The 15,707-nt window shown below is 43.2% G+C and overlaps 1 protein-coding gene across 1 annotated transcript in view; it reads left to right on the top strand.

Moving 5' to 3' along the window:
• The window catches only part of SMARCAL1 (SWI/SNF related, matrix associated, actin dependent regulator of chromatin, subfamily a like 1), a 911,772-nt gene that overhangs the window by 676,018 nt on the left and 220,047 nt on the right, over positions 1 to 15,707 (top strand). Inside the window, exon 14 of the mRNA XM_044078228.1 lies at positions 9,896 to 10,078. Within this exon, the coding sequence (XP_043934163.1) occupies positions 9,896 to 10,078 (183 nt within the window). The remainder of the gene's footprint in view (positions 1 to 9,895; positions 10,079 to 15,707) is intronic.

The following is a 15,707-nucleotide window of genomic DNA, read 5'->3' as shown; positions in this document are numbered from 1 at the left end:
GACCCCTAACTGGGAAAAGCCGAAAGACACAACAACAATGAATTGACATGATTGGTTTAGAAGTCAATTGATTTTAAACCCTATTGGTTAGTTTTTAGTATAAATACTAAGCATTGCTACCAAAAGATAACTATCTGAAGAAGGCTAAATAGCCGAAAGCTCTTATTGTTTTATCACTATGGAATTTTAATGCTGTTTTTACTTTTTTCGTTAAATTTGCTTGCTGTTTGACACAGGACTCTTATCTTGGTGGATTTTTGCTGTGGTGGAATACCACAGGTCTTTTTCTTCATTTGCTTCACTTTTCCACTGGTAAACCTTCAACAAGTGTAAGATAGTTTTTTCTGTAATATGTACTAAAGGTTAATTTTAATACAAGTAGGTAGCCCATGACATACCTTAGCTACTGTGATGTGCATGTTACGTGGTACTGAGATTCATTTGGACTATACCTCATGAAGGATGCCTTCTGTCCTTGGAAAGTACTTGTTAAGCTTTTTGGCAGAGCAGTTATTGGTTGGGAACATGAATTCTTTTAGCATTAAGAAAAGGCCTGCAGAATTTTGCATATTGTTTGAATGCTGTTATAAATTATCTGCCGTTTATGTTATACTTGTATATTTAGAGTTGTTCAGTTTTACAGCTTATTGAATCAGTTTTGCTCCTCCATACAGTTAATGAAAATGAAAAAAAAAGAAGACTACAGAGGACTGACCTCAGTGTTACACCAGTAATTATGGGTTGGAAAGAATATGAACTGCTGCCAATGCAGCATAATGCAATACAGCAATCCCATTTTACCACCCTTCACACCTCAACTTACACATGCCTTTCAGAATCACCATTTTCTGCATGTATTAATTGTCATGTCTACCACCTCTATTTTCCATCCTTTTTAACTGTCCCATTTTGCCACTCATCTTCACTTTCCATTCCTTAGCATCCAGTTTCTCTTATTCACCTTTTTATTATCATAATCCAACTATCACTCCTGACTGACCTAAATAAATCTTAGACTTTATCATTCATCACCTCTCATCCTACAACATACAGTGACATCCCTACTTCATCCATCAAAAGACCCCAGGCTTCTCCTCATGACCAGTGCTATCTTAATTTTGTCAGGTAATATTGTGACTAATGCAGCACCCCAATTTAGTTATCGATCTGACTTCTTTGAGACCTCATCCAACTCCACCTCAACTAATTTCACATATCATAAAGGCCTAACAATCACTTAAATGAATAGCCATAATGTACATATCAGGTTTAGTGAACTAGGCATGGCTTTCTGGCCATTCCAGACTTAGATCCAGTCAAGTTCCTCCTGGTTCCTACTCCACCAGTGGCCTCGTGTCTGGCCTCTACAGTCCTAGCCATTTTCTTCTGTCTTTACCAGTCCAGCCTTTGGATCTGATGCCCACTCTAGCAAGTGCTTTCTCTGAGGCACCCCTGTCAGAGTCAACAGCATTTCTGACTTTGACTTTGTTTCACTCAATCTTTTGACTCCGGATCCATTCGATCAGTATGGGTCTTGAGTCCAAAGAGTCAGGACCAAGGTTTGAGGGTCTGGGTTGACTCTGAGATTTACTACTCTTAGATGCTTTGGCCCTGGACAATTTAGCTCCATTGTCTGCCTTAGAACCAAGTATGAGAAGAGATGAGGATGTTCCTTCTTTGGCCTCTTTTGGTCAGGGGGAGCATCTCTGGCATCAATTTCAGCTTTGGCTTTTAAGGCATTTCAGAGGATGCTCTCCAGTTCAGAGAATAGGTGTCTTGTTCCCACTCAGTGCCATCCTTATACCCTCTCCCCCTTGAATTTTGGGCTGCGCCCGTTCATCCTGTCTGACAGGGAAGTTCAGCCTCTCTAAGCCTCAAGGGTTCTTGCTTGGCGAGTTCTCCTTCCCTTCTGATCCTCCCCTTAAAGTCCTCATTGGGGAAGGCCATAGGAAATGGTCACGCAAGAAGAGGTATCTTGACTCACCTCCAGAGTCTGCTAGTACACTTTTCAGGTTGTTCAGTGTCCTTCTAAATATTAATGACATAAAAAGGAGTTTATGCTTTACAATTCTCCCACCAATTTAACACAGCAAACTTCCAGTCGTTATCAGGCACTGCTTCTTGTAGAACGACAGTTCTGAATTACATCTAACAGGCATGATGCTTTACAGTTGTCCAGTTTATTCATTAATTTCAACAAGGTAGCAGGTATTCTTTCTGATCACCTTGAGATCCCAGCACCAGTTTCATTTTCAGTCTAAGGTACTCTTGATTCTTCTAGTCACCTCTTGACATTTTTTTCTTGTCACTCAAACATTTTTCTGTGGAATATTGGAAAAGTTTCTCTGGCAAATTCTTTCTATAGGATTTGTTATCTTTCAGAAGATTGAGAAGAAGAATCTTGTTTAGCTTGCTAGCTAAACTATTTTTTTTATTTCTGCTTTAGCCTGTTGTGCATACAGAAAATGTCTTCATGTCTACAGGAAAAAAATATTCTAAAGACAGCTAGATGTAGTAATTTACATCTCACCCTGCCTCTCAACATCACCTGGTTGCCTTGATAAATTTGAGGTTCTTCGTGTTTCACTGTTGCAGTCATTACATTTATCTGCCTGTAGGTAGCCCTCAGCCGGCCTGAATATCAAAGTCCTGGATCCCTGCATCGGATGCTGTCCCTTCTTCCATGACGTCAGGTCATCAGGGATATAAAACATGCAGCTGACACCATTACATCAGTCTTTCTTGCTGCGTGGTGCACGAAGCAGAAGCAGTTCGCAAGTGCTGGTCGGCTGACTCCTGAAATTTTCGTTTTCGAGTTTCAGAACCGAAGTCTTCAAAAAAGCTAAGTACCCCATTGGGGATCCTTTTTCTTGCTCTAAATCGATGTCAGTAAAAGTTAACAATTGTATTATCTGTGGAAAGCAAATACCTCATAAAGATTTTCTTTCGTACTACATTCCTTGCTTACGCCCAGACCACGACGTTCCTCGCTGTCGGTTTTGTGCCTTATTCAACCCCCAAACTATTCGTCATCGGTTTATTTTTGCTGCAAATTATTTTGATACTCGGTTTAACTATCCAGAAATGGCTTTGGTAAGCCATCCAACTACCGACATTCCGGAAAAACATAAAGATAAAGACAGAGACAGACCGCATAGGTCCAAAGTTGCCGACGACGCTTCCGTTAAGCTAGTCGCCAGTTTGCCAGCACTCAGTGAGGTGCTTTTGCAGCACCTGATGCCCGCTACTTCAGATTCACAGGCCTCTACTGAGACCCATTTGGATTCCGGTATGCTGTGAGATGCTTCTTCGACCATGGAACCTGCGGATGTCTCTACCTTGGATGGGTCCAGAGCCACTGTGCAGGCACCGGCTTTGGAGGGTGTATTCAGGCCTACTAACTTGCATTTCAAACTGACACCATCTACTTCTTCAAGGCCTAAAACTCGACCTCCGCCTAGAGAACCAACGTCCAAACTGCATGGTCAGGCCCATATGCCTAAAAAACAAATGATAAGAATGGCCGAAGACCTTATTACTTTAATTAGGGAAAGCCAACCTTCACCCTCTAAGAGACCTAGAACTGATTTTCCTTCTAATCAGGATTCTGAAATTTCTGTTTCTTCGGATTACCAGTATTTGCCTTTATCTACCTATGAGGATTCTGATGCAGAGGACTCCATTCCCTCTGCTTTCCCTCCATAAGATTTGTCTTTTGGTGAAACCTTGCACACTCTTAGGGAGTATTTCCACTGGGAAAGCCAGGATTACTCTGACTCCAAAAAGAGGCTTAGTGAATTCTTACTCCTTCCTCAACACAGGACTTTAGCTATCCCTCCTGTCCTGGACATTGTAGATGATGCCTTCTTGGAATTTAGCCTGGCCCCAGACACTTTACCTCCAGCTCCCAGGAAACCTGACAGGTATTGCAGAGTACCTGACTCTCACAAATTGCTCTTCTTCAAGAATCCCACTGCGGACCCAGAGACCATTTCCCAAGGACCTAAAGGCATTAAGGCTACTACTGCCAAAACCCCTACCCCCTCTGATAGATGGGGTAAGAAGGTATACACTATTGCTACTTTGGCCATTAAGGTCTTAAACTGCCAGTTTCATATGTTAAAGTATCAACAGCATGGGACTACTTAAACAGAAACTGATGTTGTTTCCTGACTGCTGAAAATAAAGATTTACAGGATTTAATGCATTCTGCTGAACAAGTTGGTAACCATACTTTGCAGTGTGGTTTTGACTCTTTAGAAGCATCTTGCAGGGCTGCTGTCACTGGGTCTGTTCTTAGAAGGCATGCTTGGCTTAAGGAGCAAAATTTGCCAGATCATGTTAAAGCTAAATTACTGGATGCTCCCGTAATCCAAGACCGCCTGTTTGGTAACAAAGCAGAAGTCCTTAAAAATATGGAGGAAAAGCTAAATCTATGCAAACTGTTAAAGATTTCCTGCAAGTACAGCCTCCCAGATTTAGAACTGGTCCTTTCCTGTCTCTTCCAGGCCTTCTCAGTCCAAACTCAGGAACAGCAGACCACCTAGGCTACAGTCTCAAGATACTCATAGGCTTAAGCAGTGGGGGGGGGCTCCCACTTCCAAAGCTGGAAGTAGTAAGACACCCCTCTATGGAAAACTGTCACAATGATTTAACCTTAAACCTTCCAAGCCGTGGTCTACTGCCTGCTCCCTTAGGGGGGAAAGATCGCCCGGCATGCAAAAAACTGGGAACTCATTACCCAGGACAAATGGGTTTTAAATATAGTTTTCCAAGGATACAGATTCCACTTCCACACCTTACCAACCCCAAACGGTTGGCCAGACCTACCCCCAAATCAGTGGGCAGAGGCCCAACAGCAGGTTCTCTCTCTTCTAAGTATCAAGGATATGCTTCCTGTCCCAGCAGAAGAAAGGGGACATGTTTTTTACTCATGACTTTTCTTGGTACCCAGAAAAGACAGCTCCTGGCGTCCTATCCTGGACCTCTCTATTCTAAACACCTTTTTGGTAAACCCAAAATTCAAAATGCCAACACTTCAACAGCTGCTTCCTATGCTAGGCAAAGATGCCTGGTTGGCAACCTTAGACTTAAAGGAAGCTTACCTGCACATCCCAATAAGGGAATCTTGCAGGAAATACCTACACTTCAGAGCAGGCTCTATGCACTATCAGTTCTCTGCACTTCCCTGTGGCTTATCTACTGCGCCCAGGGTATTAACAAAGTGCCTAGCTCCAGTCATTGCATTTTGCAGGCAAAGAAATATTCAAATATATCCATACCTGGATGATTGTCTAATTCAGGCAGAAAGCTGGGGCATGCTACTAAAACATCTGGCATTTGTAAAGAAACTTATAGCCTCACTGGGGTACACCATAAACGAAAAGAAATCTCATCTATATCCTGCCAACAAATTGTATTCCTGTGAGCAAACTTGAACACAACTTCCCAGATGGCTTACCTCATGCCAGAGAAGCAAGTTTATTTGACAGCCTACTTCAAACTACTGGCCACAAAGACCGAGCTGTCTGCAAGGAAAATCCTGCAAGCCCTGAGGTTCATGGCCTCTTGCATTCTACTAATTCCATATGCAAGACTGCATATGAGGAAACTATAATGGTATCTAAAAAGCCTAAGGTGTCAACATTCTCAGGACCTGGAATCGATGATTCCTATCATTCTTTGCATAAAGACAGAGTTCCTTTGGTGGGCAGAGGCCTGCTACCACAACAAGGGGCTCCTATTCACTCTACCCCCTGCCGCACAAACCCTAACAACAGACGCATCAGACTATGCATGGGGGATTCACTTGGTAGGGCAGTGCATTCAGGGCAAATGGAGCCAGAGTCAGATGCACCTGCATGTCAGTCAAAAAGAAATGTTAGCTGTACAGTATTCCCTGACAGCCTTCAAGGACCACATTCTTCCAGGACAATTATTGGTAAAGACAGACAACACCACTGTTATGTGGTACATAAACAAGCAAGGGGGAACCCACTCGTACCCTCTCTGCAGACTAGCTATGGCTCTGTAGAACACAGCCTTGAGCTACCATGTGCACCTACAAGCTCCATTCCTGCCAGGCAAGCTAAATTCACTGGCAGATGCTCTAAGCAGAAATCTCATGGACCCACATGAGTGGAAACTGGAACCAAAGATATTCAACCTTTTGAGAAACAAATGGGGGAATCCAGAGATAGACCTGTTTGCTTCCCCCCAAAACTACCATTTGGACAAATTCTGCACAAGGACTTCCCACAGTCAAGCTTGGAAAGTGGATGCCCTGTCCTTCAACCTGGAAAAGCCTCTCAGTTTATGCCTTTCCCCCTCTGCCTCTCCTCTCGAAAGTTCTGCTAAAGATCAAACAGGACAAACCAAGGACAATACTGATTGCACCAGACTGGCCACGCCAACACTGGTACCCCCTCTTGCGCAGTATGTCACTGCTGGAACCATGGTAACTGCCTCAGACCCCTTCCTTGCTGTCTCAGCATGAGGGCCAGATTCTGCACCCTCAGCTTCAAACCCTGAACCTTGCAGCATGTCTAATTCCTTGAGGTCTCCAATAGCATCCCTCAGTAAGCAGGTGCTAGATGTCATTCTGGAGGCAAGGAGGGCTAGTACTAGAAAATCTTATGCTGAAAAGTGGAAAAGATACTGTTCCTGGAGCCAGACTCAGGGGATGGGTACAGCGGTGCCCAGCTGACTGCATATTCTTCAGTACTTAACAGAGATGCTCCACAAGGGCCTTTCCTTCTTGTCAGTTAAAATTCATACCTCTGCCATTTCAGCACATTATAATACTGAACCACCCCTCTTCTATCACCCCCTGCTAAAGCAATTCCTCAGAGGGGCCAAAAATTTAAGACCACCCAGGAGAGCCCCTACTCCAGCCTGGGACCTTAACTTTGTATTGGAAAAGCTTACTCTACCTCCTTTTGAGCCAGCTGCAACTGCAGAGTTGAAATTCCTTTCTTGGAAAACAGCCTTCCTTCTAGCTATCACTTCAGCAAGAAGAGTGTCTGAATTACAGGCCCTCATGGCAGTGGAGCCTTTCATCATCTTCCATGCAGACAGGGTGTCCCTCAGGACCCAATCTTTCATTTATGTCTAAGGTGGTGTCTAGTGTGGCCCTTAATCAGTCCATTTGTTTGCCTACTTTTCTAATCCACAGAACAAAGGAGAATGAATACTGCATTCTATGGACGTGCACAGACAATTTAGATTTTATTTGGACAGGACTAAGCCTCTCAGAAAATATGAACAGCTGCTAGTTGGCTTTGCTGCAGGGGCAGGGGGGAAGGCCATTTCAAAGCAAACCATTTCTAAGTGGATAGCCCATTGCATTAATTTCTGCTATAAGCACCGTGGAAAACCTACCCTACAGGGGATAAGATCACATTCCACCAGGGCTGCATCTACCTCTACAACGTTTTTCAGAGGTGACCCTGCCAGGGACATCCTAGAAGCTGCTACCTGGAGCTCTGTACATACCTTCATCAAGCATTACCACATGCCTCTTTTTTCTAAATCCAGAGCTGGTTTTGCCACTGCAGTTTTGCAGGGCTTAATAGCTGGTCCTAATGCTCTCTAACTTCCTTCTCCCTCCCTTAGCTTTGGGAATCTACCCAAATGTAATGACTGCAACAGTGAAACACGAAGAACGTAGTACAGTTGTATACACTTACCATAAATGTAGATGTTCGAGTGTATTCACTGTTGCAATCCTGGTTACCCTCCCTCCAGCCCCCTGACTTCTCTTGGCTATACCTTTCTTCTTGTTTAGTGTATTACAGCTTTCTGGTTTATTTGCTTTTGTTGGAGGTGTAACCTAACATATAATTGCTTCCCATTATGGGGGCACCTGACATCTGGGGCAAGAAAAACTGATGTAATGGCGTCGGCTGCGTGTTTTATACCCCTGACGACCTGATGTCATGGAAGAAGGGACAGCATCCGACGCAGAAATCCAAGACTTTGATATTCAGGCCGGCTGATGGCTACCTGCAGGCAGATAACCCAAATGTAATGACTGCAACAGTGAATACACTCAAACATGTACATTTATGGCAAGTGTACACAACTGTACTTTTCTTTTCTGCTTATGGTACAGCAAATAATAATTTTCCACATACAATTTGGTGTCACCAATTTTTTATATATTCCCCTTTTTTGCACTGTTGACAGGAGCAGTTATTTCTGCAGGTATGATTGTGTTTTTACTAATTAAGATCTCAGCTGCTTTCTCATGGCCAGATTTGGAGCATGCTCACAATAACCTCTTAAATGTACCCTCTTAAGTAAGATTTTATGACAGCAGTCCATTTGCTTATCTGTACTTAAATAAAATGAATGCAGTCTGTTCCTGCCAGTGTCTCTGATTTACCAAAAATCTCACTTTTTCTATGAATGTTGATTCTTTTCACTATCCTTTTGTCATTTATTTTGCCTTGTATATTCCTGCAGTGTCTCGCTTATTTTAAAGACCTCTGAGTGCATTTGATGTTCTTTTCCTTTAAATTAGTGAAAGTCCTTTCCTTTGCTTAAGCTCCAGGGTAAAGCTGGCCACCTGGGTGTGCAAACATCAGTTCCAGGTGCTTGTTACTGTTGGTGTGACACCTCAACCCTGTGTACAAAATGGGGAAAAGGGGCTTGATGCCAGTGTCATTGCTGATCTCCTGTATTAAGCTGAAGTTTGAATTGCTTTTATTAAACATCTGCAGTGTTCTTCCCAGCCAGAGCTTTTTCTTCTCTTTTTTTATAGCTGATTTTCACTTCTTTACATATTTCTTCTTTGCTGATATCAAGTCAGTGCAATCACTAGCCAGTAACTTGAAACTGATAACTTTTACTGCTTTTTAGACAATTTCTCAGTTTTCACACTAGGAAAGTTATTAGATTTCTACTTAATGTGCAACCATCATGGAAGTCCCATAATCTGCCAGTGGTAAGGTACTAAAGGTGGTCTATTTGTAATTCAAGCATCACTACTTGATGGTATTAAGTAGAGAGGTTGCAAGTATGATTTTTGCATTTATGCTTACTAGCAACTCTCAGGTGCCTTCCTGAAATTTGTACTTAACACAACAAAACTGTGTTGAGTAACACCAGTAAGTAGCATCTAGTAATTATACTAGAGAGATTTATTTCAGAAAAATACGTTAATAAAAATAATTGTGTGCAAGTCATTTTCTAAGTGAAAAATATACATTGATCACTGGTTTATATATTTACCCATTATGTTTTTTGGTCATGTCCTATGTTTAGGCTTTTGCTTACTCTATCCTATGCCTGGCCATTGACAGAGATTTGCTTATCCAAAGCCCCATCCCTGAGTACTGCTGTAGCTCCTTTCTGGATGATAGTGGATGTGTCTCTTCACCAGGTGGTCTTCCCAGCTTTTCAGAAAGTGGCCACTTATTCCTGAGGTCAGAGAGCAAAGACTTATGGGGAGAAGCAGATAGACACTAGGAGCCATTAATCCATTAAGGCCAAGCAAGATATTTGATCAAAGGAGCAACTGTATAGTGACATCTGCTCATATTGCTCACATGTGTACACGTCATACACATGCATGTCTGTCATGCCACTCTTTTTACATGCTGAAGCTTACAACATCCCTGATTTAAAAAAACATCTACAATAATATTACAAAGTAAGAATTTGACGAGACTATTCTGTCCCTCAGAAGCTTTTCTGAGAAGCACCATAAATATGTGATCAAATCCATTTGGAGAAGTTCAGAAATATGTTGGTTTTAATGTTTGTATTTTGTATAAAACCCTTTTGTTGTTTGTATTAAAAATCTGCAGTATCTTCAGCTGTCATAGTTACTATTTTTACATTCCAAGCACTAAAGCAGATGGCTGACTTTGACTTCTGATTCTTTTCTTAGAACATAGACTATATCCGTATTGATGGATCTACAGCCTCATCTGAACGCCATTCTTTATGCCAGAAGTTTCAGTTTGCTGAGAAGTGCTGTGTAGCAGTGCTTTCCATAACTGCTGCCAACATGGGGCTTACTCTGTCTTCTGCTGATCTTGTTGTCTTTGCTGAGCTCTTCTGGAATCCAGGGGTAAGGAAGCTCACAGTGTAATGTTATAGCCTTTTGAGTAATGGATTCATGCATTAATACATGCAGTAATGTAATTTATCCAGAACTTGCAAGTATAGGTGATAATATGCTGACAAAGATCACCCAGATAAAACAAGGTGAAGTGAATCAAGCGTATAATTATGTAAGTTCAGTTGCAGTGTTGTAATCATGCAGATGCTTATGGTTTTGTGGGCATTGTCATTGCAGATTTCTTTGTTTAATTTAATAGCTGAGCAGATAACACACAAGTTAGATGGTGATGACATAAAATGCTCTGGGTTCTTTTCCTACATCTTCGAGTCATGTTCCACTGTTGACACTACATTGTAGTGTAAGAATGTTGTTGCCTGACTGTGACCCAGGTGATGAGGGTTCAGTTAGTGGCCCCACCAGTGGAGGAGGCAGGTAAGGAGGTGGAGGAGTGAAGGGGGGTGGTCCATCTTCCTCTCTCTGTCTTGGGAGGGGTGCATGTACAGGAAGCACATAGGGATGGTGTGATCTCTGCAGCAGAGACCAAGAAAACCCTCTGTTGCTTTGTGGTTAGTGGGTGGGTATGCCTACTTGTTTGCATGTATGTGTTCCTTGCTGAATCACCAGTGCTAACAGCCCACTGCACATTCATCCTTCCCTTCCAGAGCCAAGTATTCAAAGGGATGTAGTACCAAAAGGAAACAGTTGAAGTACCCCTCATATCTGCATACATGATGGCCTCTGTTAGCTGACTCCCACCTTCAGTGATAAGGGAATAAATGAGTTACTGGCTGAGAGGGGGTAGATGATCATCAGGCAGCAGGGGCAAAACACAGTGCTACATTCTTGAGGTGTTGTTATTTTATTGAGACATTAAACCTATTTCTCAATTTACCTGAGTTGATGGTAGTCTGGGTAGATGTAAAAGGGCCTGTGGTACTTATCAAAAATGGCAGGTACTGTCATTAAAATATCAAACAGCATTGGAGAAGATGTGTACTAATTGTGTGTATATTTTTTCTTAGACATGGACAGAGATAAGAGAAAAGTTTTAAAATGTGCCAAATCTGTTGTCACAAAATCACTCTACCAAAACACATATGAGTTCAGTGGGTGAGGTGGCCTACAGACCCACAGGTGTAACATCTCTCTGTAGAATGTTCTGTTTGCAGAGGTTTGGGCTTTGTGCCATTTTGGACGGGAGAAATAAATCGGTCATCAAGGGGCTTTTAACTTCTGATCGTGCGGTTGCCATAACGGATAACCATCGTGAAAAACAGACTCAGAGAAAGTGAGGCACATAAGGGAAAGAACTGAAGAATTTTAACCATCTCTGACTGCAAAGATGTTTAGAACCAAGTTGGTGACAGCTTTGATGTTGACACTTTTTCTGACTTCAGCTCTGTCTGTGTCAGAACCGACTGTCATTCCTGACAAATCTAAAAGGTTGCTGTATCGGAATTCTTTGGAGAAACAGCTGTCTGGCGTACACTCCCAGCCTCCATCTACTTCTTAGGTCCTATAGGTTTTACAGGGCTACTTCAGAAGCTGATTTGGGTTGCATGATGTGAGCATTTTTGAAGACCTCTCTGTCTCATGGATGGGTAGACTGCTTCTGCATTTCTTATCATAGCTCATTCCTCCGAACATGTGTTTGCATTGGTGGTTTCGGAGCCAACTTTATCTCTGACGTCTTTTCTCTCAGTGCCAACTGGTGTTTCTGTCTTGTTTCCAGAGACATTCGATCTGCTGTACTCAACTCTGAGAGGCTTGGAGCCCAGTTTGTCTTGGGGCCATCATCTTGACACAGTGTATTTGGGTGCCGTCTTTGAAGTTGTCTTGCATGGCTGCCTTGTCAGTGTTGGAGGCATTGGTCTTTGAGATGTCAGTGCTTATCCCCTCCTGGAGGCCTTCCACCTTCTTGGTTTCAGGGATGCCCTCCTGAGTGCCACCTACCTCTACTTCTGGAAGGGTGGACCCTGCTACTGAGACAGGCTGCTTGGATCTGGACGAATTGGGTATGCTGTTTTAGGTCATGTGGAGGATCATTGCTTCTCCAGCGAGAATGGATGCACAGACTTCCTTGGTGTTGGCTCTCCCCGATGACTACTTCTGTTGTTTGTCTGAGCCCCAGCATGCATCCATGGGTCAGAGCCAAGGGACTGGCTTCCAAAACACTGCTGAACTACAGGGTGTGTCCTCTGAGGAGTTAGACCTCTCACCCCTGATGATTCAAGAAGAGAAGGTACATCGACTCCCCATTGGAGTCACTTATTTTGGACTCTTCCTTGGAACATCAAGAGGATTCCAACCACTTCCCTCTGGAAGACACCACTTTCATTGAGATTCTCAAGTTAATGTGGTGGAGGTGATCTTGGCCCACCAATCCACCCTCTTAAGACAAGAAGGTTCTGAGGCTTATGGTTTAGCCCATTCTACATTATGGGTGGACTGCCTAATTGATTTGGCCATCATTTGGTTATAGCAGCAGCCCAAAACATGTTAGTATATGCCACACAAGTCAGACAAGATTCTCAGAGCCACCCAAGGGCAGACAGTTTTGGGATAAGAGTCCTGAGGTTGATTTCATTATTGTGGCAGCAATTACTACGAAAGAGCTGAAAGAGGATACAGCTACTTCACCCACTGAATAAAGAATGTAGAGCTAAAGACAGATTAGGGAAGTGAGCATATTTTTCAGGGACATTTGTGCCTAGGACCTTGAAATATGACACTCATATGAATTGCTTCCAGAGAGAACTGGCACAACAAGCATTTGCCTCGCTAGAAGATTGCCTACATCTGATTCCAGAAAAAAGTTGTAAACAGCCCTGGGCATGATGTTGAGCTTTACTAGTCTCTTCATGCATCTTATGCATAATGCATCTGGTGGAGCGGCACATGCTGTGGAAGCAGGCATTATTATACATAGGTACTAGGGTATTGGCCCTAGGGCCTATATAAGCCTAGCCAAAAAGGTACCCTGGCTTTTGTCACCCAAGAAAATTTTCCTGTGCCGCTGTCGAGCAGAGCCACAGAGGTGATCCCGGGGTGAATTTCCTATTTCCCATCCAATCATAATTATGAGGCATCAAGCCTGGCTCCACCATTGTGACTCTGCAGACAACTTTTAAAACATCCTTTGCTAATGCCCCTTATGATGGATCATCATTGTTTGGTCATTATATTAAGGAGAAGATGTGGAATTGCAAGCAAGATGTGAAAATGCTTTATACAGTGGGAGTTAGATTTGAGGTAAATGGAAAGAAAAGAGTCCAAATCTCTGTGGTTCAGAAAAGTCAAGTATCAACCATTGAATGGCCCTTTAAGTGACCCAGGGAGTGAGATGGTCTACAGACCCAGGGGGGTGAGATGGTCCACAGAACCAGGAATGTTGACGGCCTTCCTCTATTAGGCAACCTCACCATCTCTGAAGGGCTGACTGATTGCTCCCATCTGGAGGCAGTCAGAGGTCGCTTATCAATGAGTGGATACTCATCATGCAGGACAAGTGGTAAAGAGGGATAATATCCAGAAGCTATAGAATTCTATACCCCCCCCACGAATAACATCACCCATGCTAAATGTACCACCTCACCAAAGAAATGCAGCCAAAAGAGAAATCCTCTGATTCAAAAAAGAGCCATCAGAGAGGTCCCACCAGATCAGACACGTTCAGGATTCTACTCAATATTGTTTTTGGCTCTGAAGAAAAGCAAGGACCTCATACCCATTATGGACCTAAGCTATCTAAACAACTACATAAAGAAGTTCAGGATGGTCATAATACAGTCAATTTTGACTTGTCTACAGGCAAAACGACTGGATGCGCTTGATTGATCTCCAGGATGCCTAGCTCTACATCAAAATAGCCAAAGACTCTTGGAGATTTTTATGCTTCCCCCTGTGTCCAGTAATTTTCAGTTTTGAGCCATGCCCTTTGATCTCAGTACAGCCTCCCTGCATGTTTGCCAAGAGCATGGCCATTGTAGTTGTGCACTTCCAGCTACAATGGATCCAAGTGTTCCTATATCTAGATGACTGTTTCCTTGCTGACCCAACAAGGAAATCGTTGGTTAAGGCCAGAGACTACTTGCTCCAGCTGTGTCTGTCTGTATGTCTTGGCCAAATCCATAAATTAAGCCAAATCCATCCTTCAACCAACTCAGATTATTCAGTTCATTGAATGCCACCTAAATGCAACAACTTCTGTGGTGTCTCTCCCCCAGGACAGAATTCAAACACTTAGGGACTTCATGCAAATTCTCCCTTCTTCCAGTCATCCTTCAACAAGTGTTGCCCGCTGGGTTCTTGGGCTGATGACCTACTCCATCTTACTGATGCATTTTTCTTGCTTTTATATTAGAATACTACAGTGGTTTCTAAGGACTCGGTGGTCTCAAGTTTCACAAAAACATTCAACCCCCATTACCATAGCCAGTCTTATCAAGGAACAGTTATGATGTTGACTAACTTCTCCTTGCAATCATACAGGAATGCACTTTGATGTTCTTCGTGTTTCACTGTTGCAGTCATTACATTTGAGTAAACCTGCTGGCATGTTGCCCTCAGTCAGCCTGAATTCCAAAGTCCTGGGTCCCACGTCGGCTGCTGTCGTCCCTTCCCTGACATCAGGGCATCAGGGGTATAAAAAATGTGGCCAATGCCATTTTCTTTAGTCTTTCTTGCTGCGTGGTGCCTGAAGTAGAAGCAGTTCGCAAGTGCCGGTCGGCCGGCTCCTGAGATTTTCATGTTCGAGTTTCAGATCCGAAGTCTTCAATAAAGCTAAGTACCCTGCTGGGGAAACTTTTTAATTGCTCCAGACCGATGTCAGAAAAAGTTAATTGTATTTATTGTGGAAAGCAAATACCTCATAAGTACTTTCATTCTTACTGTATTCCTTGCCTAGGCCCTGATCACAACGTTGCTGGTTGTCGGTTTTGTGCTAGAATTAACCAACGCACTATTAAGCGTCGGTATGATTTTGCTTTAAACTATTTTGGACGCCGGTTTAATTGTCCAGAAATGTCATCGGATAGCCATCCGACTACCGGAGTTCACAAAAAACGCAAAGTAAAGGAGAGAGATAGAAAGCCGAGGCCCAAAACCGACGACGAAGCTTCTCCTAAGCCAGTCACCGGTTCTCAGTGAGGCGCTTTTGCAGCCCCTGATGCCCGCTACTTTAGAGTCGCAGCCCACTACCGACTCCCATGTGGAGTCGGCCATGCCGCTGGAAACACAAGGTATTGGAGCCTCGGATACTATTCCTTCAGATGGGTCCAGAGCCGCTGAGCAGGCACCGGCTTCTAAGGGTGTATTCAGACCTAAACATCTTTACATTAAGCCAACCTCAGGTTCAAAGGCAAAGACTAAAGCACCTTCTAAAGCAAAGAAAGAAACTCAAGAGCCATGTGGACAGGCCTCTATGCCCAAAAAACAGATGCTCAAAATGGCTGAAGACTTAATTACCTTGATCAGGGGTTCCCATCCCCCTCCTGATAAGAAGCCTAGGCAAGAGACTGACTATGAATCTTCAGATCAGGTCTCTATTTCTTCTGATTCCTCTTCTGATCAGGAATATTCTCTTCCCCCCTATGAGGATTCTGACGCTGAAGAATCTATACCTTCAGCTTCTCCT

The sequence above is a fragment of the Protopterus annectens genome, chromosome 7.part0 (assembly GCF_019279795.1).
Source record: "Protopterus annectens isolate FY-2018-M chromosome 7.part0, PAN1.0, whole genome shotgun sequence".
Classification (NCBI taxonomy): Eukaryota; Metazoa; Chordata; order Ceratodontiformes; family Protopteridae; genus Protopterus; species Protopterus annectens.
Note: the sequence above shows the minus strand (reverse complement) of the source record. Positions and strands in the feature narration are given on the sequence as shown.